This window comes from Propithecus coquereli, unplaced genomic scaffold (genome assembly GCF_000956105.1).
Source record: "Propithecus coquereli isolate 6110/MARCELLA unplaced genomic scaffold, Pcoq_1.0 Scaffold147, whole genome shotgun sequence".
NCBI classification, from domain to species: Eukaryota; Metazoa; Chordata; class Mammalia; order Primates; family Indriidae; genus Propithecus; species Propithecus coquereli.
In genome coordinates, this window is record NW_012139080.1 from 8046158 (window position 1) to 8071388 (window position 25231).

The following is a 25231-nucleotide window of genomic DNA, read 5'->3' on the forward strand; positions in this document are numbered from 1 at the left end:
CTCCTGAGTAGCTGGGACTACAGGCATGCACCACCATGCCCGGCTAATTTTTTCTATATATTTTTAGTTGTCCAGATAATTTCTATTTTTAGTAGAGATGGGGTCTCGCTCTTGCTCAGGCTGGTCTCAAACTCCTGACCTCGAGCGATCCTCCCACCTCGGCCTCCCGGAGTGCTAGGATTACAGGCATGAGCCACTACGCCTGGCCTTCATTTACTTTTAATGTTTCATGGGCATATACATTTGCCAAAAGTGATCAAATTGTACACTGTAAATACATTTTATTGAACTTCAACTGTCAACAGAGTTGAAAAATTCAATGACTTTTAAACTGTGATTAAAATTCATCAAGTCCCTCCAAACTCATACTAGGAATCATCTGAAAGCCTAGGGTCAGTGCACATTTTGGTCCTAAATACTGAGAGGAAGGGTCAAGGGAGAGAAAGGCCCAAGTCAGTGTGAGAGGGAAGCAGGGTGGGCAAGTAGAGAAAGAGCAAGAAAGCAGAAGGGAACCAGGAAAAGCTCTGCTAAGTGGGAAGACACAGAGCTGCCCATGGCGGTGAGCACGGAGTCCCGGGCACCTCGAGTGCCTGCATTCACTCTAGCCGTTTCATGTCAGCATCTGGTGCACTCGGCACCCGGAGCTGCCAGTGCAGACACTGGGCAGCGGACAGGCAGGCAGTCAGGAGGTGGAAAGGCAGGCACAGCTCAGGGCCTGGCTAGCTCCTCACCTGCTCCCACTGCCACCAGCACAGGAAGGATGATTGATCCACGAGGAATACTGAGCACAGTGTCTGGCATAGGAACAATGACAGGTGACGAAGAAGAAAGAAGATCTGCATCTCTGGATTCTACCCATGTCATCGCAATGAAGTTGACTCTTGCATGGCATACCGGTATGCACCCTTGAATACTGCAGTCCAGTAAAAATGACTTTGAAGATCTGCTTTTCAAAGTTTTCCACTCAAGGGATACTAAACAGAAAAATGTGAGTGCTGCCCGTAGTGCACAGGTGGGTCTCACACCACTGGAAATGGATTCCAAAACTTTCCAGGTTTCTGAAGCCTCCATGCGCACAGCATAGTGAGAGCACAGACATAACACTCCTCCAGAGTGCTCAAGATGCAGCTTGTTTAGGGCTGGGCAGATGCAAGGGGCTGAGCATTTGGCGTGGGAAGAATGAAGGGTAGGTATGCAGAAGCCAATTCATGTCAGACCTGCGTCTGATGATACAGAATTAAAATCCTTGAGTAATCCAGACAGTAGCTCCAGGATGGTGGCTGGGGTATGTCTGTGGTAACAGGCCTGAGCCTTCTGGGAGACCTGAGCAGACGTGCAGTCTGGATCCAAAAGGCGTCTGGCTATGAGGCTGGTGGCTCAATTATTCCAAACACATTCATGGCAGCCAACTATGTGATAGGCATCGGGGAAATGGTGTGGGACAGAGCGACGGCCAGCACGGACAAATGTATGTGTTCATGTGTGCAAATGTAACCATGCATATGCACAACATGTATACACACACTGAAACAAAGAAGTCCCTTCCCTCCCTATATGCAATACCTTCTGATATTTCTACTCTCTCTTTTTTTTAAATGCTGGTTGGTGACCTACTAAATTGATCTGGTGACCCACTGTGTCTTGACTGTCCCACAGCGTGAAAGCCTACGAGCTGGACTTCCAGAGCCCGATAATCCAGGCTAGAGTTGCATCAGCTGGGGCAGTTGCTCGAACCACGATGGCTCCTGCTCTGTCTCCCCAGGATGGGGGTTAGAAGAGCTTTGACCCCTCTGGGCTGCTGGGAGGGCTGAAAACAGTTGCCCACAGAAAGTGTTAGGACAGTGATGTGAAGTGCTTGTTGTCTTCGAAGTAGCAGTATGTTTCTGGCTGTCTTTTCTACTTCAGAAGTTCTATTATTTATTGATTCTATAAAAACTTTGGAGTATGACCTCTAAGGAAACGTGTTAACTGATGGAGTGGTAGAGCAAGGTGCCTATCTGATGGTTGATCTAGCTGAGAGGATAGCTGGTAACTGCACCAGGAAGCAGGGCGGACGTGGAGGGAGGGCCACAGTCAGGGAGGGGCTGATCCCAGAGGAAGGGTGAGGTGGGAAGCACACAGCCGAGGAAGAGCCCTGGCTGGGTCTGAGACCCCAGCAGTAGCAGGACAGAGGCAGCAGGGGAGCCCCAGGAGGGGAGGGGCCTTGGGGAAGTGGGTGCCATTCATGCCATCCCAGGACGGGATGGGAATGTCTTACTTGGATTTGGGAATTTTCCAAACCATTCATAAGACAGATCCCTTAGCCTTGCCCCAGCATCACCACCCAAAAGGCTCCGTTGAGCTGAACTACTCAAGGCTCAGAAATACAGTACACCGTGAAGCCTGCTCTGATTTCCAGTGGTGCTTGAAAAATCGCTCCTTCCTAGTAGGGTCATTTATATTCCCAAGCCATGCCTCAGATTCAAGACACAGGTCCCATGACCCAAAAAGGGAATTTCTATGGTATGACCATAACCTTAATTAGGATATGTGGGGGGGGCTTCCCCTCATTAATTCCTGTCTCCTGGAAGTAGGGGAGAAAAGCTGAAGGATAACCCCATTCCCCACCCTAATCTCTTTCCCATCAGAGATATTTTAATGTGTCTACATCCAGTTTCCTAATAAACTCTAGAACAGGGACTGGCAAATTTTTTCTGTCAAGAGCCAGATGTTGAGCATCTTGGCGTTTCAGCTCATTTGCCGCTGTATGGCCAAAGCAGCCCTAACAACTCTTAAATGAATCGGCGTGGATGTGGACGTGTGTAGATAAAACATTATTTACAGAAACAGGCGGTGGGCTGCACTGGCCCAGGATGTGGCTTGCTGACTCTGCTCCGGAATGGAAGCTCATGCCACCAGCTCCCAGAGTGTGGCACAGGTGGCGGTGTGCAGTATGCGTTTACCCCCATCACCTACCAACAAGATGCCACTGAACACAGAGGTGGGATGAGAGGTGCACAACAGGCCCCTGTGGGTGGTCCCAGGCCAGCTTCTGCACGGTCCCACCAGGAAATCTAGGGTGTTTCCAAAGTTGGACCCAACCAGCCAGGTCCTATTCCTCCCTCTGCACGTCAAATTCCTTCTGTACAAGGAAACCTGGTCTGGCTTTAATTACAAAACAGAAACTTATCATAAGGGGATGCTACGTCTCTCTGGCCTTGGGGCCCAGCACAGCGGAGCTTCTTATACGCAGATGCAGCAGGTCTGTGTGGGTGATGCCCGCACTGAGAAAATGCAGTCTTTAGGAAAAGGACCACAACCCCCAACTGGCATGCTGCGGCGTGTTCTTTCCTAACAGATGAGACGCTACCCTCTCTGAACCCACACGGGATGGGGCCACAGTTCACCACAACCCCAGATCCCAGGCATGAGCATCCTACTTGGCTGACGCTTTACAATTCTCAATGCTCTTTCACTGCTATTATCTCACATTTTTAAAATTTCGATTTTAGTGTTTCCATGAAGCTACTTCAAAGAATTTTTAGTTTTTTTTTGAGACGGGGTCTTGCTCTGTCGCCCAGGTTGGGTACAGTGGTCCAATCTCAGCTCACCCGTAGCCTTTAACTCTTGGGCTCAAGCAGCCCTCCTGCCTCATGAGTAGCTGGGACTACAGGTGCTTGCCACCACGCCCGGCAAAGAAATAAAAATTCTCATATGGGAATATTCCCCCATAGCCTGCTTATTTTATCTTCTAGGCTAATTTTCCAAAGCAGTTTTCAAACTTTCCTTAAGCATAATTCTTTTCGCTTTTAATAAAAATGTTAGCTGGAATCTTTAGTATATAAAGACAGTGCAAAAAGAAGACTATGAGTAGGTTCTTCAAGTACTTTAAATCTTCATGTCAGGTAGGAAACACCTTTAAATTAAACAGTAAACTCCTTTGTGGGGCCCTGGTTCCCTGGAGGTAGAGTTTGAAAACCAGCATCTTACAGGAGAGTCATTGTGCCTGAAACAGAAACGGAATGGCAAGAGGCTGAGCAGACACTGCTATAGGCCTAAGACAGAACAGACCAGTTCTCGTAACGTAGCCAATACTCCCAACCTGGCTCTGGTAGCCGCTGTGCCACCAATAAAGTACATTAGATAGTCAAGTTCAAAGATAGGAAAATGGCCTCGCGGCTTCTTCCACTGCAATCCCAGAGCCACGTTTAGTTTGGTGCATACTCATTGCCATGCTTTAAAAAGCTCACATGGCTCCTTTCAGTAGTTGTTCCCCTGCCTTTTTTTTTTTTTTTTTTTGAGATGGGGGTCTTACTCTGTCACACCCAGGCTGGTGTGCAGTGGTGTGATTTTAGCTCAGCCGTAGCCTCAAACTCCTAAGCCCAAGAGATCCTCCTGCCTCAGCTTTCCAAGTAGCTGAGACTTCTGCAATGTGCCACCATGCCCTGCTAATTTTTATACACACACACACACACACACACACACACACAGATTTTTTTCTTTTCTTTTTTTTTTTTTTGTAGAGACAAGCTCTCGCTATGTTGCTCAGGATGGTCTCAAACCCCCAGGCTCAAGTGATCCTCCCAACTCAGCCTCCCATAGTGCTGGGATTACAGGCATGAGCCACCGCACCCAGCTGGTTTATTTTTAAACATTTAAAAATTATAAACGGATAACTTTACACTAATAGAGAGTACATGAATTTCAAACCATTCATATCAAATTAACTCTTGATCTTTACAACAGCTGCAATCGATACAGGTACATGTTGAACATCACACATCCAAAAATCTGAAATCCATAATGCTCCCAAATCTGAAACTTTTGGAGTGCTAACATGACACTCAAAAGAAATGCTCACTGGAGCATTTCGGATTTTGGATTTTTGGATGTGGGATGCTCAACCAGTTAAGTACCTTCCGGTATCTGAAAATATCTGAAATCTGAAACATTTCTTGTCTCCAGTATTTCGGATAAGGGACACTCAGCCTTTGTATTATTTTGCGTTTTTTCTTTCCTCCACTTGCCACTGTTGCACTTACTAGCATAGCGTGGGCCACATACTGTTATTTGAAAACGACTAGAGGGCATCTTCCCTTCTGTTAATATACTAAAGCTCCATTAGTCTCTCAATCTTCTGATGACACCATAAATGGTGTCCCAGTAGCCTTCAGCCTTTTAACAAGGAGGCTGTGCCAGGCTGGCAGACAGAGGGGACACGGATGTCAGCTGTGATGTTACATGGCATTGCTGCAGCCCTGCCTCATCCCACACACCCATGTTTACCGGATTGATCCGATGTGTCCACACCCCCAGCCCACCGCCTTGGCCCAGAGATCATCAACCCCCACTGTGCTCCCATCAGCCACTCTTAGAATGTGGCTTTTGCAGCTCACATTGCTCTCTGAAATCACTGTGTCTCCTTCTTCACTGATACGATGTATTTATTTACACTAACATGCAAGCTTGGGGAAAGCAAGGGCCTTGGCCTTTGGGCAATCTCTGGGCCGTGTCCCAATGCCCAGCACACAGCACATGCTTGATAAATGCTCCTGAGTGAGCATACCACTGTTCAAAACTTGGAATGCTTTTCAGCTACTCTGAAATTATAATGGGCAGTTGGAGGCAATAAAATGCTTTGAAGAATGCCACCTGTCCTATTTATGACAGGAAGCACCCCCCTTTCTTTTCAGTCCTTTTGATTTTTAAATTTACTGTTCAAGGAGGAAAAAAATATCTGTCCAAGGAATATGATCTGGGAAGCCCATTAAACCTCATTTAGACTTCCATTTTATATCTGTAAACAGAAAGACCAAGGCTCATGGCTTTTGTAAGTTAGTAAGTCTACACAGCTAAACAAACCTGCTTTTTCAATTTGTGTCCTTAAATTAGATTAACTTGGCTTTAAAATGGGCTTACTGCTGGGGAGGGGGCGCCTCTGCAGAGCGGCTACAGGCAGGCGGCATTCCAGCCCAGGGCTGCCTGTGGGGGCATCTGTGCTGCCAGGTCTGGCTCCCTGCTCAGTCTCATGACTGCGTTGCCGACATTTGCGTTTGATTCTATCACTTCTCCTTTCTCTCTCCCCTTTACTGCTCCTTACTCTCATAGGACTTCAATCTGAATGTTATTTTTTTAAACAAAAGGGAATTAAAAGTTACTTTATTTGCTGTTGCAAAAGCCAGGTTAGTAAATCCCTGGGCCTGTGATAAAGAGAACAAATGAAGCATCGGAGACTTACTGCTCTCGCTGGAGTTGGTCCCTCATGCTCTGGTCTGTATCTTAATTGGTTAGAAGTGGAGCTGTGGCAATGTGCAAAACAGGACTCATCTGAACTGCTCCCAGGCCATCCCACAGAGACTCGGTACTGGTCATGTGTGATGACAAACGTCAAACACACATGCCAAGTATAACAAAAGAGGTAGCTTCACTCACATGTGTGACCTCAGGCAAATTCTTTCTTTCTTCGTTTTCCTATGGATAGACTTTTATTTAATGATACTGACGCTATTAAAGACAACTGGCTCCAAAAAGTAAAACTTGGTAGCCCATGTAGGGTTTGCCACTTTGAAAAATGGCACAGCTTGTCTTCCTTCTGTACCAAGACTGCTCGCAGAATGGCCAGACATCCCAATTTGTAATTCTGAAATTAGGAATAATACACCCCACCTTCTTTCTTCATTTTGTTAACATGTGACACATGGCCTTTGCTGAAAAAGAGGGCTTTTACTGTTGGCTAAAACAGTGACCACGGTTATGTCCTCTGACAAGCTCAGAAGGGACACCCATCCCTTACTCTCGATTTCTTCAGAGGTAGATGTGACTCTGGCGGGCCTCAGCAAGTCTGCGAAGAAGGCTCGCTCTCTCTTGAAGTGGTTTTGCTCTGGGCTTAGTTACTCCCATTACCTTGTTGTGTCAGGCACAAATCCAGGAAAAGTCGTTCTCCAACGAATGAGTACTGGGTCTTAAGGATAAAATGGTGATCAAAACAGACAAGCCCTTGCCTTCCTGGAGCTTACAGTCTGATAGAAAGTTTAAGAAAAATCCAGTAAATCAGTAAGTGTAGACTCATGTTGGTGACAGATGCCACGAAAGGACAGAATAGGTTACGGAGGGGGTGGAGAGGGGTGGGGATGTAGTCAGAGAAGCCTCCCTAAGGAGAAGCCGTACAAACTGAGACCCAAAGGAGGAAAAGAAACCAGCCATTGTCAGGGCCATCCTGAACCCAGCCCACTTCTAGCCATCCCGTGTGTTCCATGAAGAAATCCAACCCTTCCTTCCCCTTTGCTTCTTGCCATTTCTTCCAATACCCTTTTCTTCAAAAACTAGAGAAACAGACTTTCAAACATAAACCCCAAAGACTTGAATGTAAGAGCTAATAATACAGAACTCTTAGAAAAAACATAGGCATAAAATTTCATAAGCTTGGATTAAGCAATGGTTTCTTAGATTTGACACCAAAAGCACAAGCAACAAAAGAAAAAATAAACAGGACTTCAAAGGTAAAACTTCTAGTGCTGCAAAGGGTGCCATCAAGAAAGTGAAAAGACGGCCGGGCCTGGTGGCTCACGCCTGTAATCCTAGCACTCTGGGAGGCTGAGGTGGGTGGATCGCTCGAGGTCAGGAGTTTGGGACCAGCCTGAGCAAGAGTGAGACCCCGTCTCTACCATAAATAGAAAGAAATTAGCCAAACAACTGAAAAAAGTTAGCCGGGCATGGTGGCACATGCCTGTAGTCCCAGCTACTTGGGAGGCTGAGGCAGGAGGATTGCTTGAGCCCAGGAGTTTGAGGTTGCTGTGAGCTAGGCTGGCGCCATGGCACTCTAGCCTGGGCAACAGAGTGAGACGCTGTCTCAAAAAAAAAAAAAGAAAGTGAAAAGACGACCCTCAGTGTGAGAGAGTATTTTTCCAAATGGTATTTGATAAGGGACTTGTATCTAAACTACATAAAGAACTATAACTCAATAATACAAAGACAAACCAATCTAAAAATGAGCAAAAGGTATGACTACATATTTCTCCAAAGAAGATGTACAAATGGTCTATAAGCACATGAAAGATGCTCGACATCCTTAGTCAACAGGGAAGGGCAAATGGAAACCACAATGAGATCCCATTACACATCCAAAAGGATGGCTAAAATAAAAAAGACAGTAACAAGTATTGGTGGGGATGTAGAAATATTGGAACCCTCATACACTGCTGGACAGAATGTAAAGTGATGCAGCCACTGTGGAAAACAGTCTGGCAGTTCTTTAAAAGGTTAAATGCAGTTACATTATGACTCAGCAATTCTACTCCTAGGTGTATACTCAAGAAAAGTGAAAACCTATGTCCACACAAAAACCTGTACATGAATATTCATAGCAGCATAATTCATAATAGTTAAAAAGAGGAAACAATCTAAATGTCCATCAACTTATGAATGAATAAAGAAATGTGGTCCATCCACACGACTGAAAATATTTGGCAATAAAAAGCAACGTATTGATATGTGCTGCAAACAAGCACGATCCCCAAAAACAGTATGCTACACGAAAGGAAGCCACAAAGACCGCACAATTTATGATTCCGTTCCTGTGAAAGTCCAGAACAGGCAAATCTGTAGAGACAGAAGAATTAGTGGTTGCTTAGGATGGGGGAGCTGGGGATGACAGCTCTAAAGGGTACTGGGTTTCTTTTGGGGGTGACAAAAATGCTCTACAATTAACTGCAGTGATGGTTGCACAACTCTGAATATACTAAAAACCACCGTATACTTTAAATGGTGAACTGTACGGTATGTGAATTATAGCTCAAAAAAGTTATTAAAAACAAGCCCCCCCCAACCCCCATGCCAAAAGCCAATCTGAAGAAGGCTGTTTCGGCAAAGGGTAATATTCTACACAGTCCACTCTGGAGAAAAGCTACCTGGCGTCCCGGGAGCCAAGGCCATGAGGAGAGGCTCAGCTTTGGGCTGCTGGTTTCTGGCTGGCTAGTTTTCCCAGTGCCTGGGAACTTCCTGTGCTCAGCCTGGGCATCTGCTTCCACCCACAGATGGGCAGGACCAGTTGGGTCTACGGAACACAGTGCCATGTGGTTCAAGGTTGCAGCAAAGCAACATGCAGACTGAACAGCCTAAAAAAATCATTTTTAGTGCCACCCCATGAAGTTTAGCTCATCTCTTCTGTGCTTATGTTTTAAAATTTCATACCCTGCCATCCATATAAAATACCACCATTTGCATGCCAAGCAAGCCTGGGAAGGTGCTCCAGCAAGCTGACCCCGTGGGAGCTGCCTGCACTCGAGGCAGAGCCCACATCCTATCTGTGCTATGAGGTTCCCACAGCATGAAGGCCAGACCAACCCAACTCTCACATCCTGCTGGGCCACAGGACTACAGAGCAAAGAAGGTGTACAGGAAAGGCACCAGAGGGGAGAACAGTCACCTGGAAAGGTAGTGAGAATTTTGGCAAAGTGAGCTCTCTCTTTTAGGGCATCTAAGGTATACATTTAAATATGGTTCAGCTTACAATTGTGACAGAAAATGGCAGTGTTCCAAGACAACTGTGTTTTTTTGATGTGCATTTCAGAACAGAAATCTAATACAAAAATATGTAAACTCCTGACTGAGCTATAAAGAACCCAGAAGACCAATAAACCCCCAAGCAATGATTTCACTTGAGAGAACTGGAGACAAAATGAATATGAGATGTAGCTGGTTTCTTGGCTATACCGGAAGGAGAGCGTCAGGGCAATGCTATTTAGACTCCAGAAAATGTGTAAATTTCCAGATCTTTTTGAGAAACTCTATGCAGACTGGGAGAATATCAATACAGCAAGAGTAGACAATGCCTTCACCTCTTCAGATGTCTGTAAAAGTGGACCAGCGGCTAAGTACAGTGGAAGCAGAAGAGGACAAGAACAATGAGCCACTGGACTTTCCTAATAAAGTCTGGCTACAGCTAAAAGACCACCTACTAACTGCTCTCTCTCTTATTTAGCATATAAATTCTAAACTGATTTATTTAAAAGGTGCTTTAAAAAAAAAATTAGCCAGATTATGCTATCTATGGCTCACTTCTTTCCTTACACCTGCACTCATTTAACAAACATCTGACCAGCCACAATGTGCTGTAACAATTCACAATAAATAAAACACAGTCCCTAGCCTCAGGAACAGAGGAATTATTAATCTGAAAAGTGAAAGTTCTTTGTCATTTTAGATCAGCTTTTTAAAAATCCCTTTATTATAGTATAGCAGGGAGACTGTTTTGTAGGCTTTCCATAGAAAAGTTCCAGGAGCACTAAACTGAGTTAACAGAAAGAAAACCCTAAGAAAGAAATACCAAGAGGTACACCTTTCTGACTTTGAAGGAAAGTTCTAAAACACTGATTCGATGTTTTATAAACCAAATACAACAAAGAAAAAAACACACAAATATAACCAAAGAGTTCCTAAGAACTCTGTTCTTTCTGTATCACAAAAGGCACGTGGCTTTAAAACAAAGGTAAGTCTAAAGCAACTAAAGACAATTACCACAATCTTTTTTTTTCAATCTATACCCACCGAGCTTTTAAAACTCTAAAAAAAGGAATTATTATGCTGTGTTAAAGGGACAGCTATAATCCTCACAAGCACTGTCTTGGATTTTTAAAAACCTGATATTAAGTCACACTATTTACAGGCCACATTCTGAAGTTCAGATTCATCAGCATTTGGCCTCTTGATTTGCAACCTGAGCTTGACCACATCAAGGGGCCAGCAAGCCAGATCCCCTGGACCTACAAAGACATGGTAAAAAAGGGCCTAATGCTGAGTATCTGGGAGCTGCCAGGTGGAAGAGGCAAGTGTCAACTTGCCCTGCTGGGAGCTCCCCTTGAGATCCGGCCCCTCGTGGTTTACACCCTGGAAAACCACTTCACTAATTGCCACACACTATTCTGACCCTCCACAATGGTCTCCTTTTTTTGGTATTCAATCTAAAAACCTGCCTCGTGGGGCTTCGTTCCATGATGGTGCATCCTGACAAGGCTGGGCGACGGCCTGGGAGCCAGCTGGCCTGGCGATGAGGCCCCAGGTTTGCCTGTACCCAGGGCAGCCAGCAGGGGAAAGGGAGGAGAGAAGAGGTTGCCCACTGTGCGCCTCTGGACATCACTGAGACGGAGCCAGCACTCTAGCACTGCCCCTACTCAGAGGCTTTGGTGTCCTGCTGTGCAGAGGCCTTGGCGCCTACACTGTGGGCTGCCACACCCCCAGTACCACAGCTGGGGAGGCATAGCTGGGTGCTGCCCTCGCACACCACCACGATTACAGGACCTGACATCAGCAATGCCAGGGTTTCTGCCTTTCTATGCTACTTAGATTCTGATCAGCGGGACAAGAGGAGCCAAGTTCAGCACATTGCATTTTAATAAACTGTTGCACATCCCGAAATGGCAACAGAGCCCAAAGAGATTACATCTAGCCTCCTCTCTGAACTACTCTGTGAGAAAACAAAATAGAAATGTCTCATTTATTTGTAGCCAGAATACTACAAAAAAGCAACCAGGGAAGAAAAAGGGAACAGGGAGTCACAATGGCAGGGAACAGACCCTCCTTCACATCCAAAAGAGCCCCGATGCAGAAGGTGAGGGTGGTCTTGAATGGAGACAGTTTCAGCATTAAAAGGAATGAGCAGAATTATAAGGACAGATCAAGTTTTGTAATCCAGAGGCGTAACACCCTGCTAAACCTTTTTTCTCTGCCCCTTTGATATGCCCCTCTAGGCCTGTTAACCATTAAATGCTCAATTCATAGGAACTATGCATTTGGCCAAATGAAATTCAGAAATGAACATCAACGCTGTCAGACCACTGCGCTGCTGGAGTCACACCTTCCACCTTTGGACTGCAAATAAATGCTGTGCTGCTTTCTTTCCAAGCAAACAGTGAGTTCTCCCATTAACAATGTATTAAAATACACATCTCCCTGCTTATGTAAAGCCTATCACAGGCATGGGAGGAGACCCAGAGCCATGGACATGGTTTACAAGGGCTCTTCAGCCACAGCCAGTGCTGCAAGGTTAGATGTTTTTCCATTCGCAATCAACCTTGAAGGTGTCCTTTTCAGTCCAGAATGCAGACAGGATGAGTGGTAAAACAGGTTTGTCCTTACTTACTAAACTGTTTCCTTAGATGTACTTGTTCCTACTGCTTTAGTTTGCAATTCCTTCTTTTTTCTTCCACATGAAAGACTGCAACCTCCCAAGGTTACATTCTTTAGAGTCTTGGGAGAGTACAGATGGCTCAGGGTGGTCTCTCAGTGTTGTTTAACTGTCTTTCTAGCCACTCCACTCTGTGCTGTAACCAATCAGCAGGCACTTTATTAAATGAGATTTTAAAAATTGCCTTTTGTGGATCAGCTGCTGTCTCAGAGCAGTGGTTCTTCACCCAGTGATTCTGCCTTCCAAGGGTCACATCTGGCAGTGTCTAAAGACACTCTGAGCGCCACAATGGGAGAGAGCAGGGGTTGCTACTGGCAATTCATGGGTGGAGGCTAGGGATGCTAAACATCCCACAAAGCACAGAACAGCCTTCCACAGCAAAGAATTGTCCGGTCCAAAATGTCAGTAGTGCTAAGGTTGAGAAACCCTGATTTGCAGCAGATTCCCCTCACCCTGGACAAAATACCCCCACCTCCAACCACCAAGCCTCAGATCAAGAATTCCATGACCAAATACACAAGGGCTCCCAACAGTTGCGTAGCCTATAAAGAAGGGCTGTGAACAGAATACACATCTAGCAACTGGGCACATTTCTTTTCTCTTTCTCTCTGCCAGTCCTCACAGATTGAAACAAAGTGGCTATAGGTAAAGAAATTATATAAAAAAGCTGTTTCAGCTAAGCAACAAGATGTCACCATTTCAGACCAAATGAATGGAAGCGAATCCTATATGAACAGGAGCTACGTTAAAACTACGGGAGCTCACATTTTCTCAGTACTCTCGCAGATGTTTTCCTATCCTGTGTTGTTAACAATCCCATGAAGAAGGTGTTTACGGCTCCATTTTAATCCTGAGGAAATCGAGGTTCAGGAACGTTGGTCAAAGTCCCCAAGGAGGAAAAGCAGAGGAGCTGGTGAGAGCCTTGGACTATCCAGGTCCAACATTCTTTTAACTGTGGTTTGTGACCCATTAGTGGTCATAAAATCAATTTATATGTCACAATGCACATTTTTAAAAGAAAATGAAATAGGACAAAATAGAAAATATCACAGTAAAGGCAGTTTCACAAAGTTTTTCCAGTTGGTTGTAATAAAAAGAAGCCCAAAAGCTGCCACTCCAGCCGAGGCACTGTTTTGTGGATGTGGAAAACGGGGCCCGCAAAAGGTGGGCAACTCACCTGTGGTCACCAGCCGGCTGGGGCCCCAGGACTGGAATCCAGCTCACTGCTGTGTCAACGCGCCTCAGCCAGTACCAGGTATTCAGCTGGCCCGAGTGTTTAGATGAGATCAAGAAACGGAGGAGCCGCTCGCATGCACATGAGCAGGTACCATCCTTCCCTGCACGTGAGGCCAGGCATGAGGGCAGTACCCTGAAGGGAGACGTGCAGTGAAGGCCGCATCCTTGGGAAGACAGACACTGATGCACTTTCTCGCTCCAATCCAATCCAGGGGGCCTCTTCCTTTCAACCTCTTCCTTTCAACCAACAGTATTTCCCCCAAAATAGTGAGGCGACAAACTGATGCTGCTAATGGCTCCTCCCAGAAAACTAGTTTTCTTGCTCAGCATATGAACTGAAACATCAGAGCAGAGCATGCCACAGTGTGGAACTTTCTAGTTAGCGGCACCACCAAAATGATGCTGGGAGGTTTTGTCACCTGAGGCATGCCCCAGATTTCAAAGTGCTCAGCATAGTCTATAGAAATAAAGTTGCCTGAGGTCAGCTGTGGGATTCTGGGGAAAGAGGTCGCAAAGCCAGGTTCCAGCAACGCTCACCTCACTACCGGGGGTAGCTAGTTTACAGTTAAGAGACCTGCTAAGGCAGGCAAGGAATCTGCTATTTAAAAAGGGATCTATCTTAGAAAACATCTTTTGTTCTCAGAATCGACTGTCAAATATATTTTTAAACTTTTATGGCTATTTGAGAAATATACTCAAAAATCATAGACAGGTGCTCCTTTAGACTAAATTTCCCGTCAGCTCATTTTCCTTCCTAGCTGAAGCAGCCCAGCATAAGGCAGCAGTCTGAGACTTGGTGTGTGAAAGATGGCCGATTCCTGCAGCAACCTTCACTTTGCAGGCCAAGGAATGTAAAGGTGCCCCTCCTGTCCCACCCTGCAGAGGGCGGCAAAGCATAAGGTGGCCTAGGCCGGTATGCCCTGATCCAGCCACCTTCTGACTTCATTTGTCCTTGTGCATGCTTCCTTCAGAATTCTGAACATGGGCACCACTTCCCCCCAGAGCAGACCTGCCTATCCACACCGCATGATGCACGCACACACGGGGTGGGAGTGCAGAGGGTACATTACAACCTGGAACGGTAATCAGAAGGCTGGTCCCTACAAACCCCCAACATGCAAATACCCGCCAAGCAGCATCCTCAGATTCAGTCCATGTTCAGAGATTCTGACCCACAGATCTGACCTGGGAGCACAGCTGGAACACAGAAGCAATACAAGTACGGACACACACAAGAAGAACAGTTGAAAATAAAGCTCCCTCCTTCCTTCCTTCCGTGTGTGGGTGGGACTGAGAAGGGAGGAAGGAGCAAAGGGACAAACAGGGACGATGGCCCAGAAGCTAAAGCAACCACTGGAACAGAGAGCCCCCATTCCCTCGTGCCATCTGGCCAGGTTTCTCACAGTCCAGGCTCTTTTGACAGGCTACCTCAGGAACATGCTACATTCAGATCGCACTATTCAGCCAACAAAAGAACTCTGCAGTGCACTTTGGCAATGAGGGGCATGAGCAGGTGAACACAGCAACACTGCCGCATCTAAGAACATAACAGCAGGCTCGCCTTCTACAAAGGTGACTTCACATGCATGCTTTGAGGAAAAAGGCCAGTCAACAGGAGAGCAAGGGGAGCCTTTCTGCATATCTTGGAAATAAATACAAGGGCACACCCAGACAAAGCAGGTAAAGAAATGCCCCTTTCCACCAGCCGATCACCAGCGTCCCTTCTCTGTACTACAGAAATACTCCATTATCCCAGGCTGGTGTCTTTCTGCACCAGACATCTAATTCAACGCTGTGGTCCCAAGGTCCTGGGGCAGCACCCTGAGCAAAGAGCATCAGAATCACACTGCTCCCTGCCAGGAAACCCCTCTAGAGCCATTTCCACAGGGACACTGAGTACACAGCCTGCCTCACTCCAGTATCTCTAGCCACCGTTCAAATGATGGCTATGCATCCCATGTCTAAAAGCCCTGATAACTGGACGGGACTATCCTTGTTTGCTAAATCAAGAAGAAATGAGAATAAAGATCAGGATCCTTGAGATTTTCCTACCAAGTAATAATTCTTTCTCCCATGAAATTTTCTGTCACTTAAAATAAAGGCAGATGATTACTCAACTAAATTCTTGTTAATCAGTGTCAATATAAATCACACTTAACTAATAAAGTTTCTAGAAAATACCCGGGTTGGCCAAAATCCTGTTGCTTTTCTGGTTTTGAGTGGCAGTTCAAGGAAACCTCACAGTGAGATAAGCGTCAGTGTGACTAGCCACCTGCCAGGACCTTGAGGGTTTGGGGTGGAGGCACTTCCCGAGATGTGCACCATAGCCTTAAGCCCCGACAGCCCCATTCTGGCTCCTGCTCACCTGACCTCATCCCTGCAGGCCCTGGAACAGGGGCCTGCAAACCCCTGTGGGGCAGCCCAAGTCAGCCCATAGCTAGGAACGGTGTGTATGCTTTCAGATAGTTTTAAAAAGTAACAGGGGGAAAAAAGACCATGACTATCTTGAGATGTGTTAAGTATATGAAAGTCATGTTTCAGAGTCCATAAAAAATTTATTGGCACACAGCCACGTCTGTCTGTTCACATATTGTCTATGGCACCTTTTGCCCTACAACAACAAAGTTGAATAGTTGCAATAGAGACTGTGTGGCCTGAAATATTAACTATCCAGTCCTTTGTGGAAAAAGTTTGCCGACTCCCATCCTAGCACATGCCAAGTTGATACCTCTGAACTTGCTGTCATCTCTGTACAGAAACTACCCTGACCCTTGGCTTTGTACAGACAGCTCCTTCTTGTCTTTAGGTCCTGGCTAAAATGTCACTATCTCTGAGTAACCTTTCCCAAATTTTCTATCCGGAGAAACTTAGCCTAACTCTTCCCTGTATACCTCCTTCACAGCTCTTACCTGAAGTTGTCTTGTTGATTTACTTATGAGCTGTCTTTTCACAAGACAGGCTCCCTTGCCTGTCGTTTCCACCGCTATGTTCCTAGTTCCTAGCAGAGCATTTGTGAACTGCATGAACGTTGGTCATATTAGTTATATAAACTGAGCAAAGATGTACTCAGACCCCTGTCTCTCATTACCAGGGATCCACACTGAAGAGACTGCCCTGTCTGGGAATCATGATACAGCTTGTAAGATGTAAAACAAGCAATCAAATAAAACCTGTTACACTTCTCGAAGGTTTTATTTGCTTGCTTGTTTTAACAACTAAGTTGAGCTGTAAGTTAAGAACAGGATGTGTTTTATGCCCAAAGGATGGGGGTGGAATTGGGACTCCCACCTCATGGCTTCCGGACATCAAGTGACAGGTGCCCAGCGCCTGCTCTGATCCTCCCGCCCTGGTCTGTCCGTGCCCATCACAGGGTCCTGGCATTTCAGTGGTATTCAGCTCCCATTAAAACATAGCCCAATGCCTATAAATAGGAAGGTATTTTAAACACTAATTAAATATAACAATCTGGCATTTGGAAACTCCTATAAACAAAAATATAAGAGCTGAAATAAACAGCAACAGTTGCACATTTGATCTATGCTCAGGTGAATAAGAAGTTATGAGTGTCTTCTTGGAATTTTTCAATTACTCCTGAATTTATGGGACTTTAAAATGCATAACAATGTCCATTTTACCTTAAGTTAATAAGGAACTGGCTTTTATCAATTTACTCTTTTTTTTTTTGTTTTTTTTGTTTTTTGAGACAGGGTCTTGCTCTGTCTTCCAGGCTAGAGTACAGTGGCATCATCAGAGTTTACTGCAGCCGCAAATTCCTGGGCTCAAAGCGATTCTCCTGTCTCAGTCTTCCAAGTAGCTGGGACTACAGGTGCTCTCCACCATGCTTGGCTAATTTTTCTAATTTTTTGTAGAGACAGGGTCTTGCTCTTGCTCAGCCTGGTCTCAAACTCCAGGCCTCAAGCAATCCTCCTGCCTTGGCCTCCCAGAGTGCTAGGATTCTAGGTGTGAGCTACTGTGCCCAGCCAATTTACTCCAGTTTAATGACTGTGAAATTCGTTTAAACCAATATACCCTGAATATCATTTCGACATTATCAACAGAAACTATTACAATATTTTGCTTTTTTATTTGATGCCTTTAATATCCACTGTGAACTTTATATTTATACCACATCTCAATTCAAAATAGCTACATTTCAAGTGTTCAGTAGTCACATGTGGCTAATGGCTGCTGTACTAGACTGCAGTTTTAAAATGTTCAGAGTTACTTTCAACTGAATACGAACCAAGCTTACTTGAGTTTTCAGCATTTTAGGAATTTTATATAAAAGAGATTTCTCCTTGAGCTCTTGTTTTTTTTACTTAAGATGACTGAATACATTAAATATTTATTATTTTATATTAAAAATACCCCAGAATTCATCTTAGGATTCACATTGCATGCCTTACAATAAGGTAAAAGATATTAGGGACTACATCATATTGCTTTCCCACAAGGATCCAATTTTAATTTTCAAACCACGGCTGCTAGATTCAGTTTTCATTTCCTTTACACATGGCTGCTTTCCTGTCCTAACTGAAGGCAACCAAGAAGCTCTGACGTATCTGAGCCAAGTTTCCTTAATGTGCAACAGGAAGGTGCCACCATCAGTGTGCAAGATGACCCGCCCAAGTTTATAGCTCAAAAACACTCCATTCTGCTTGCTCCTTTCTTTAGGAGACCTATTCTGTCTTTACGATTTAAGAAGAGGGAAAAACAGGATTTCAAAATACTCTGGTTAGCAGCACAAGCATGATCAGAGGGCCCTTGCTGGAGCAACCACACCGAGGGGAGCGGCTTAGCTTTGCCCAAAGCACTTAGTCTTTACTCATACAGCAAACACATGGAATTTTGCTAATAGAAATGGTAGTTCCAATAGTTTGGGACTACAATGGGATCATCATTCTTTGCACCAAAAGTGGGGATCTGCTGTTTAAACTCTGAAGGCGTTCCTGCTTACCTCGGCATCCTGATCATGGAGGTGGTAGGTCCTCTGGAGGCTTTGCAGAGTTCGGGGGTTCAAGGTCTTCTGCTCCAAGAGACGCTCCAGAAGCAAGACCAGCTGGTCTGGAAGAAGCTGAGGGCAAAACCAAACAGCATGTGAAATGCCATTCAGCAGATGAGAAATTAAACACAAACGTTTAGACCAAAGAGAGTAAATCCAGGGTAACCTGGGCATATGTCTGAAACGTGGGAGGAGTGCCAAGTTGAATTTTGTAAAACCTCAGGGTATACATTGTCTATATCCCACAAAGACACTGCATTCTGGGGTCTGATTAAGCCCTGTTTCCCAAGACTTTTCAGCCCAATTCTATACTTAGAGCAGATCAAAACTGTGCTTATCTTCATAAAACATTATTGTGGTTTATCAGATCCCTTCCTTTATAGCATGCTTATGCCAAAAAATTTAATTTAGCCTAGACAAAGATTCAAGAAACCATCCAATTTTAGGCAAACACATGGATATTTAACAGAAATAAGCAGCTTTCAGATTTCCTTCTCTAGCAAATGAACCCTGCAAATACACCTGCTGCACAATGAAAAATAAAGAATAATGAAACAAGAACCATGTATTTCCTCCATTATAAAAATTGTAAGTTTACGCTCCACTAAAAAATTGTAAAAAGTTGTACAAATGATTATACATATAGCTATATACACAGAACACAAACATGCAAGGTCACCCATATTCCTGAATTTTCAGATAAGAAAGGTCAAAAGTGGTATTACCAGTTAAGGGCAAAGAGAAGAGGAAGTCTTTGTGTGGTACAAAAATAAAAAGCAAACCATATTTGTGAAATCCAAGAACTGAAGAGTAAGACTTCATTCGACTTACTCATCTGGGTACCACAGTGCCAAGACTGGCAGCACTGCCTCGCACAGCAGCCCACTGGAGAAGTCAACTTAAGATACACCTCATAGGAACTGAAAAATATCTTATTCTAAAAATCAAGGTTTAAAAATTATTACTACTAACTCTACCATTTTCTACACTTAGCTTGTCTCTATCCCTGCTTATGCCCAGATAATTCCTGTCAACTAACTCAAATTTACAGGTCTGGACGCCAATAGCAGATTGATAAAAAATTCATATGAACACTTGGATTTTAACTGCCACTTTCTATTACTCTAAAAGAAATTTTAAAAATTACTGGCTTCTCTCCTTCCCCTCCTTCATCTTTCTGCCCTCAGGTGTGTGCTCTGCCTGGCTCCCGTCCTCCAACATCCCCCCGCCACTCATTCACACACAAACACGCTTTGTCAAGATGCACACGCAGGGAGACTGCAACATCCACCATGTAATTCCACAAAGAATGCATTTCTTACATTTCCTCTTCTCCCCCTTCCAAGTTTTAACAAAACCCCACTTTCCTATAGAGACAGAGAGGTAGACAGACACACACAGATGCACAATGCTTGGTTCTTGGGTCTGTTTGTTTCATAACATCACTCCATTGGAAAGTCATGCTGTGGACAGTCTCTCAGGCTGATAGGAGAAACAAGGTGCCTTCAGTAAAATCACATTACAATTAGTGCTGACCTGTGAAGTTCTACACACAAGGACTCAAAGAACTACGAACTCTTAATTTCTTTTCATGAGAAGTCAGTGCTTGTAAGATGTTTTAAAAACATCAAATTACTACAGAGCCACTAGTAACAAAAACCACCAATTTACCATATTCTATAGACACATGAGACTACTTTTATGATATTAAAAAGAAATCTGTTTTATAGAAGAGGCCAAACCCAGGACTCCAAGCCTCTGGTGAGCCCCCTCACCTGTTCGCACCATGACCACCTTTCAGAGGTAGGTACATGTGGGGCATCCAGCCTCATGGCCCTCCTGACCAGGCAGCCCAGCTGAAACCTAGTTCTCTGCCTTTCTTGCTGGCTCCTCCTGTCCTGGCTGGAGCAGTTCCCTCTGCCCTTCTTCTCCTCCTCCCCACCCATCTCACCCTGCAAGGTCCTTCAATGTGCCAAGGGAGGTTCTTTTCTGCTGGAGGCCGAGTCTTCAGCCCATGGCCTTGTGCGCACCCTACCCATTCCCTCCCTGAAAGCTGCTCACCAGATACCCTCCTGCAATGAACCCTTTCACAGCGTCTTCCCTTTCCAAACATGGGCCTTCCTTATCCCACCCTCCTACTTCCCTTTGTTTTGCTACTGCCAAAGTGTGCTCCTCTGGGTTCCCCACTCCAGGGTGGCCTGGCCTGGGCACCCCTCACCACAGTACCCTACCTCCCTCTGCAGGGGTTGGGCAAAGGGAGGGTGCCACACTCCAGGGACAAGAACCCCCAGCAATATGTAGGTATGGGAAGGGCCCAGACTGGGTCAGAGTAGCCCAGCCTGCCCTGCATCCCACCTCCACAGGCACTCTCAAAACAGGTAAGGCAGCATTTCTAAAGGCAGCCAGTCAGAGCGCAACAGGAGCGTGACGCTGACTGAGGCCCCTCCAGACACAGGAAGGCAGGCTTCTGGGAAAAAACCCGGCCCAACAGAGAAGCGATTCTTGGCAGTGACAAGGCCTGATCCAGCGCAGAACATCCACTGCCCAGGATGGGGGCCTCGTTTGCTAACTAAATACAGAAAGAACCAGCCCCACCAATTTGCAGAATTATAGGGAAAGAAAGAGTAGAAAGAAAAGCATCTCCCTATTATGTGCTTGCACTTACAAAGATGCCTATTGTTAGAACTCTCATTTGGGACTTGGTTTAAACTAAAGAGACCCACAGAGAAGAAAAAAAAAAAAACCCTTGAGTAAGACAACTAGCTTGGTCCTCAACTTACCCCAACTGCAACAAATAAACACAGCTCCAGTTTAAAATCAAACAAATATTAATATGTGAACCTATCAAAATACCTGGATTCATACTGGTATATCTCTCAGACTTTTCTTCTAAGCAGAAAGTTCACACATCTGCACACTGAAACAGAACTGAAAGAATCACTGGAAGTTTTTTGTCTTCTCCAAATTTTACATAATGGAAGTATTTAAAGCTACGCCTGTGAGGTAAGGCAGATAGCTGAGATGGAAGGGAGGGAGTACATGTGTGGCTAAATCCTTAGGGTTCGTGAATAAGTGTAACTGGAGCGAGGTAAAGAGCAAGGGTGGACACGCCCCCCTTCAGGTATCTGCTCCTCCTTCAATAAGGCACCAACGACAGACTGCTGCAAGAGCCAGCTTGTTCACAGGCAGGCAGAACTCAACAAGGACCAACACAACCACGCTGAAAACATTCCTCCATAATGCCGGGAGATTTCTGCTAGTCCAACTCTTTAGAATAGACTTACAGAAATGACGCTCACTCAGTAAACAACCTGCAGCCATCTGGCTTTCAGCTGTAATTCTAATTCCTGGGGGGGAAAATGTAGTTTCTAAACAATGAAAAAGGAAGAAAAAAATCAGTGAACAAATGCTGTTTGAGGAGGCAGACAATAAAACTAATTAAGCATCCTTTACTCATAAATAAGTTAACATTTTTAAAAAATGAGATTAACAGACCTTAAAAAGAGGATAGTAAAGCAAAAATGAGGTTAAGTAGCTACTTGAATACAGCACATTTCTCTTTGTAAAATAAACATTTGCTCCCTGTAAAACCACCCTACAATGAAAAAGAAATGATACGTCATAAGCTAAAATGTTTGTAAAGCAAGTGAAAGATATCATATACCAGCAAATGTGCTCAGAGGCAGTGCTGGGCAGTGAGACCAGCCCTGGCAGCTGGCACAGGGGTGATGGGAAATGTCGTGTGGATCATTCCACTCCCACCCACGTAGAAATCAAATTAAATTTCACATGACTTCTAGACCAACTGTGTTTTAATACAGCAGTACTGTGGGAGACAGATATGGCTTTAGTCATACTATGGAGTGATCAAGAAAAATAAAGTACGTCTCTGAGCATTCCTTCCTAAGAAAGCAGCTCTTTTTAACATTATAAAAAGAACTTGCCTTTATTTCTGGGGGTCTAATAGTGCTCACACTCACAGTTCAATGCTGACAGAAATAGAAAGTTCTTTCCTTTGCACAAACAAGGAATTCATGACGGGGTTATTATTTTTTCCATATGGAGACCAGCTCAGTATTTTTAAAATGCATCTGCCTTAGAAACTTAGACAAAATAAGGCTATGGGATGCCAAAGTCATGTGAGTACTTGAAAGAGAGAACTTCACAGGACTGTAAAACTTACTCAAATGAATAAAATGCTAGGGAGATCAGTCAAGTACAAATGCTGCTTGTTAACGATTTTAGAAGTCTGTATTCTTGCTCTAAATATGGACGATTTCATAGTTGTTAATTGCTGAGAAATGTATAAAGGGGGAAAAAAGTCTATTTTGTTTTTTTCCTGGTCAACTTAAGAGTAGACGCAAACTGCATAACTTTGAATGGTCTGAAAGAGTTTCTACACAGGCTCTTGGAAAGAAAATAGGAATTTTTCAAACCTACCCTCCTAACCTACAAGCAACACAAAGAAAAAACCCTGACTCTTCCAGAAGCCTCTTACTGCTGTCACGAGGGGCATTGCTCTCTCCGAGCTCCCAGAAGACCACCCACACAACTGAGGCCCCTCCACCGTTTCTTCCATTAGCATGACGCCGAAAAGGCCAGCTCACCTCCTAGATCAGAAAATGCCACGGACACGTCTCACGGCTGACCTTCCAGAGGCAGGACCCGTGAAAAGGGACCAGCGCTCACAAATATCCGAGCCCCATTGCCTGCACCCTCTCAAAGCAAACAAGGGGACCTTCCGGCACAGCCCAGCTGGCATGCTGCAGTCGCACACGCACACGAAGAAAGTCACCGCACGGCTCCCCAGACAGGGAATGAGTCTGGGACTAATGCAGCCACCGATTGACAGTGGCGTGAGTTCTATTATTACCCCATTATCACTCTGGGATCTGTGCCTAAATGGAGCATGCTTCCTCCCTGATGCCATTTCCTTTTATCCTGGCTGGAGACTAAAAGCGGATCAATGGGGGCAATACATATGATGTCACTTCAATTTACAGCGACGGGCCTCCCCTCTTTCAGTCTGTCTGAAACACACAGAAAGATCAATTCTTCCCAAAAATGGTTAAAAAATGCTTAGGGAGCATTCTTCTTCCAGAAAAGCATTCTCTGCTATATTTGTCTATGTTACTACGGCAGGAACTGTTTACACAGAACAAAAACAGAAGAAACGGAGGAGGGAGAAAAATCTCAAATTCTGTATGCTGGAGACTTACTGGCTGAAATTTAACACAAGCAGGGGCCAATCCAGAAAGAAAGAGCTGACCTCCGAAAGTCACATGCAGAAGGCCTTCAGTGCAGGGCACAACACAAACAGTTTTCCTTTGCCCCTTGGGTTAAAATGGTGATCCCATAGATGTAAAACGTTTCTCATTTTTATAAGGTTTGCCCAAAGTCTGACAAATTCCCTTCCACTCTTCTCAGATCACACACCCACCACCCGAGTAGGCCCTCAGGTTGCCCCCACAGTCCACAGGGGTAGGAGGAAATAGTTCCCATGCACACAGCACCCTCATGAAGGGTGACAGAGAAGCTCAGCTACAGGACTCGAGGCAGAGCTATAAACCAAGACATCTTCTAGACAGTGCTCTGGAGCAAATAAAACAAATAAAAATCTCTAAATTGTATAAATTTTCACTTGGTGATTTTTGCCAGTGGGGCAAAATGAAGATATAATCCATAAACTTCTTCAAAACAAAACAAGAGTTTTCCTTCCAAATAACGCAAAGAAATGCTCACCAGTCACAGAAGCCAAGCGTAGCCAACCTCCACTGCCCCCCACACTGGCTGGGGCCATGCGTGGTCTTCCCAAAATGTCAATAAATGGTCTTTGTCCATCTCTGTCACTTTTTAAATATTAAACACTTTCCCAAGTAACAAAAACAGATAATTTATCTTTACTCTAAGTAAGTAACCTGTACAGAGGAAAAACACAATTGTTCTGAATTGCTCACGAAAACAAAACTTAGAAAAGAAAAACCATTCTTCACACACTGAAGCAAAAACTTAACAGTTTAAAGAACTGTCAAAACCTAAGAACAGAAGTCTATACTACTTACATTATTTGAGAGACATAAAATTGGATTTGCCCGTAAATGAAGGTCACCAAGTAATTAAGAATGAAAATAATTTTCTTAAAAATAAAGAAAACCCATAAGCACATATTTGTCCAGCATAATCAGTTATTTTTGACTATCAAACATCTTTAGGGAGTTGTTTATAATCAAATTTTGGAAAGAAAATTCAAGCAGCATCAAATATTCATATGATTCATTTTATATTGAAAAAAAGCATATTTATTTATTTTTAGGAAATTCCAATAGCTACAGTTTAAAAAGACTACTGCACTTTTGAACCATGCTTTGCACATGGTGCTTCCAAAAGTGACACCACAGGGACTAAAACAGACACCATTATTAGCAAATCGTATCTGAAATAATTTATTGGCATAAATCATTCTCATGTTTCCAGATTATAAGGGTCAAATTTTCATGTGCTATTATTTTCCTAACTTTAACAAAAGTTAAAGTATTACCCCAAACTATATGCAATCCGACACAAAGCATATTCTTTGAAGTCCATAAAATGCAATCCTCTTATCAACTGGCTCTCTTACAACCATGTGTACACTAATATTTTATTATTACACATTTTGGAAAATAAAACATTGTAAACACTCAAATTGAAAATTTCCCAGTATTGCGCAAGAGATGCTTGGGATCCTTGTGTCTGCCTCCCCAACCCTGGAAGCTGCCAGACCAATTACAAAGGGGCCAAAGGGAGAACATTCCCTATCTGAATTCTTTGCTTCTCAAGAAGATCATCACTCA

General features: G+C 44.4%; 1 protein-coding gene across 1 annotated transcript in view; it reads right to left on the reverse strand.

Moving 5' to 3' along the window:
- The window catches only part of LOC105806846 (chromosome unknown open reading frame, human C9orf3), a 311159-nt gene that overhangs the window by 10825 nt on the left and 275103 nt on the right, over positions 1–25231 (reverse strand). Inside the window, exon 13 of the mRNA XM_012640063.1 lies at positions 18354–18470. Within this exon, the coding sequence (XP_012495517.1) occupies positions 18354–18470 (117 nt within the window). The remainder of the gene's footprint in view (positions 1–18353; positions 18471–25231) is intronic.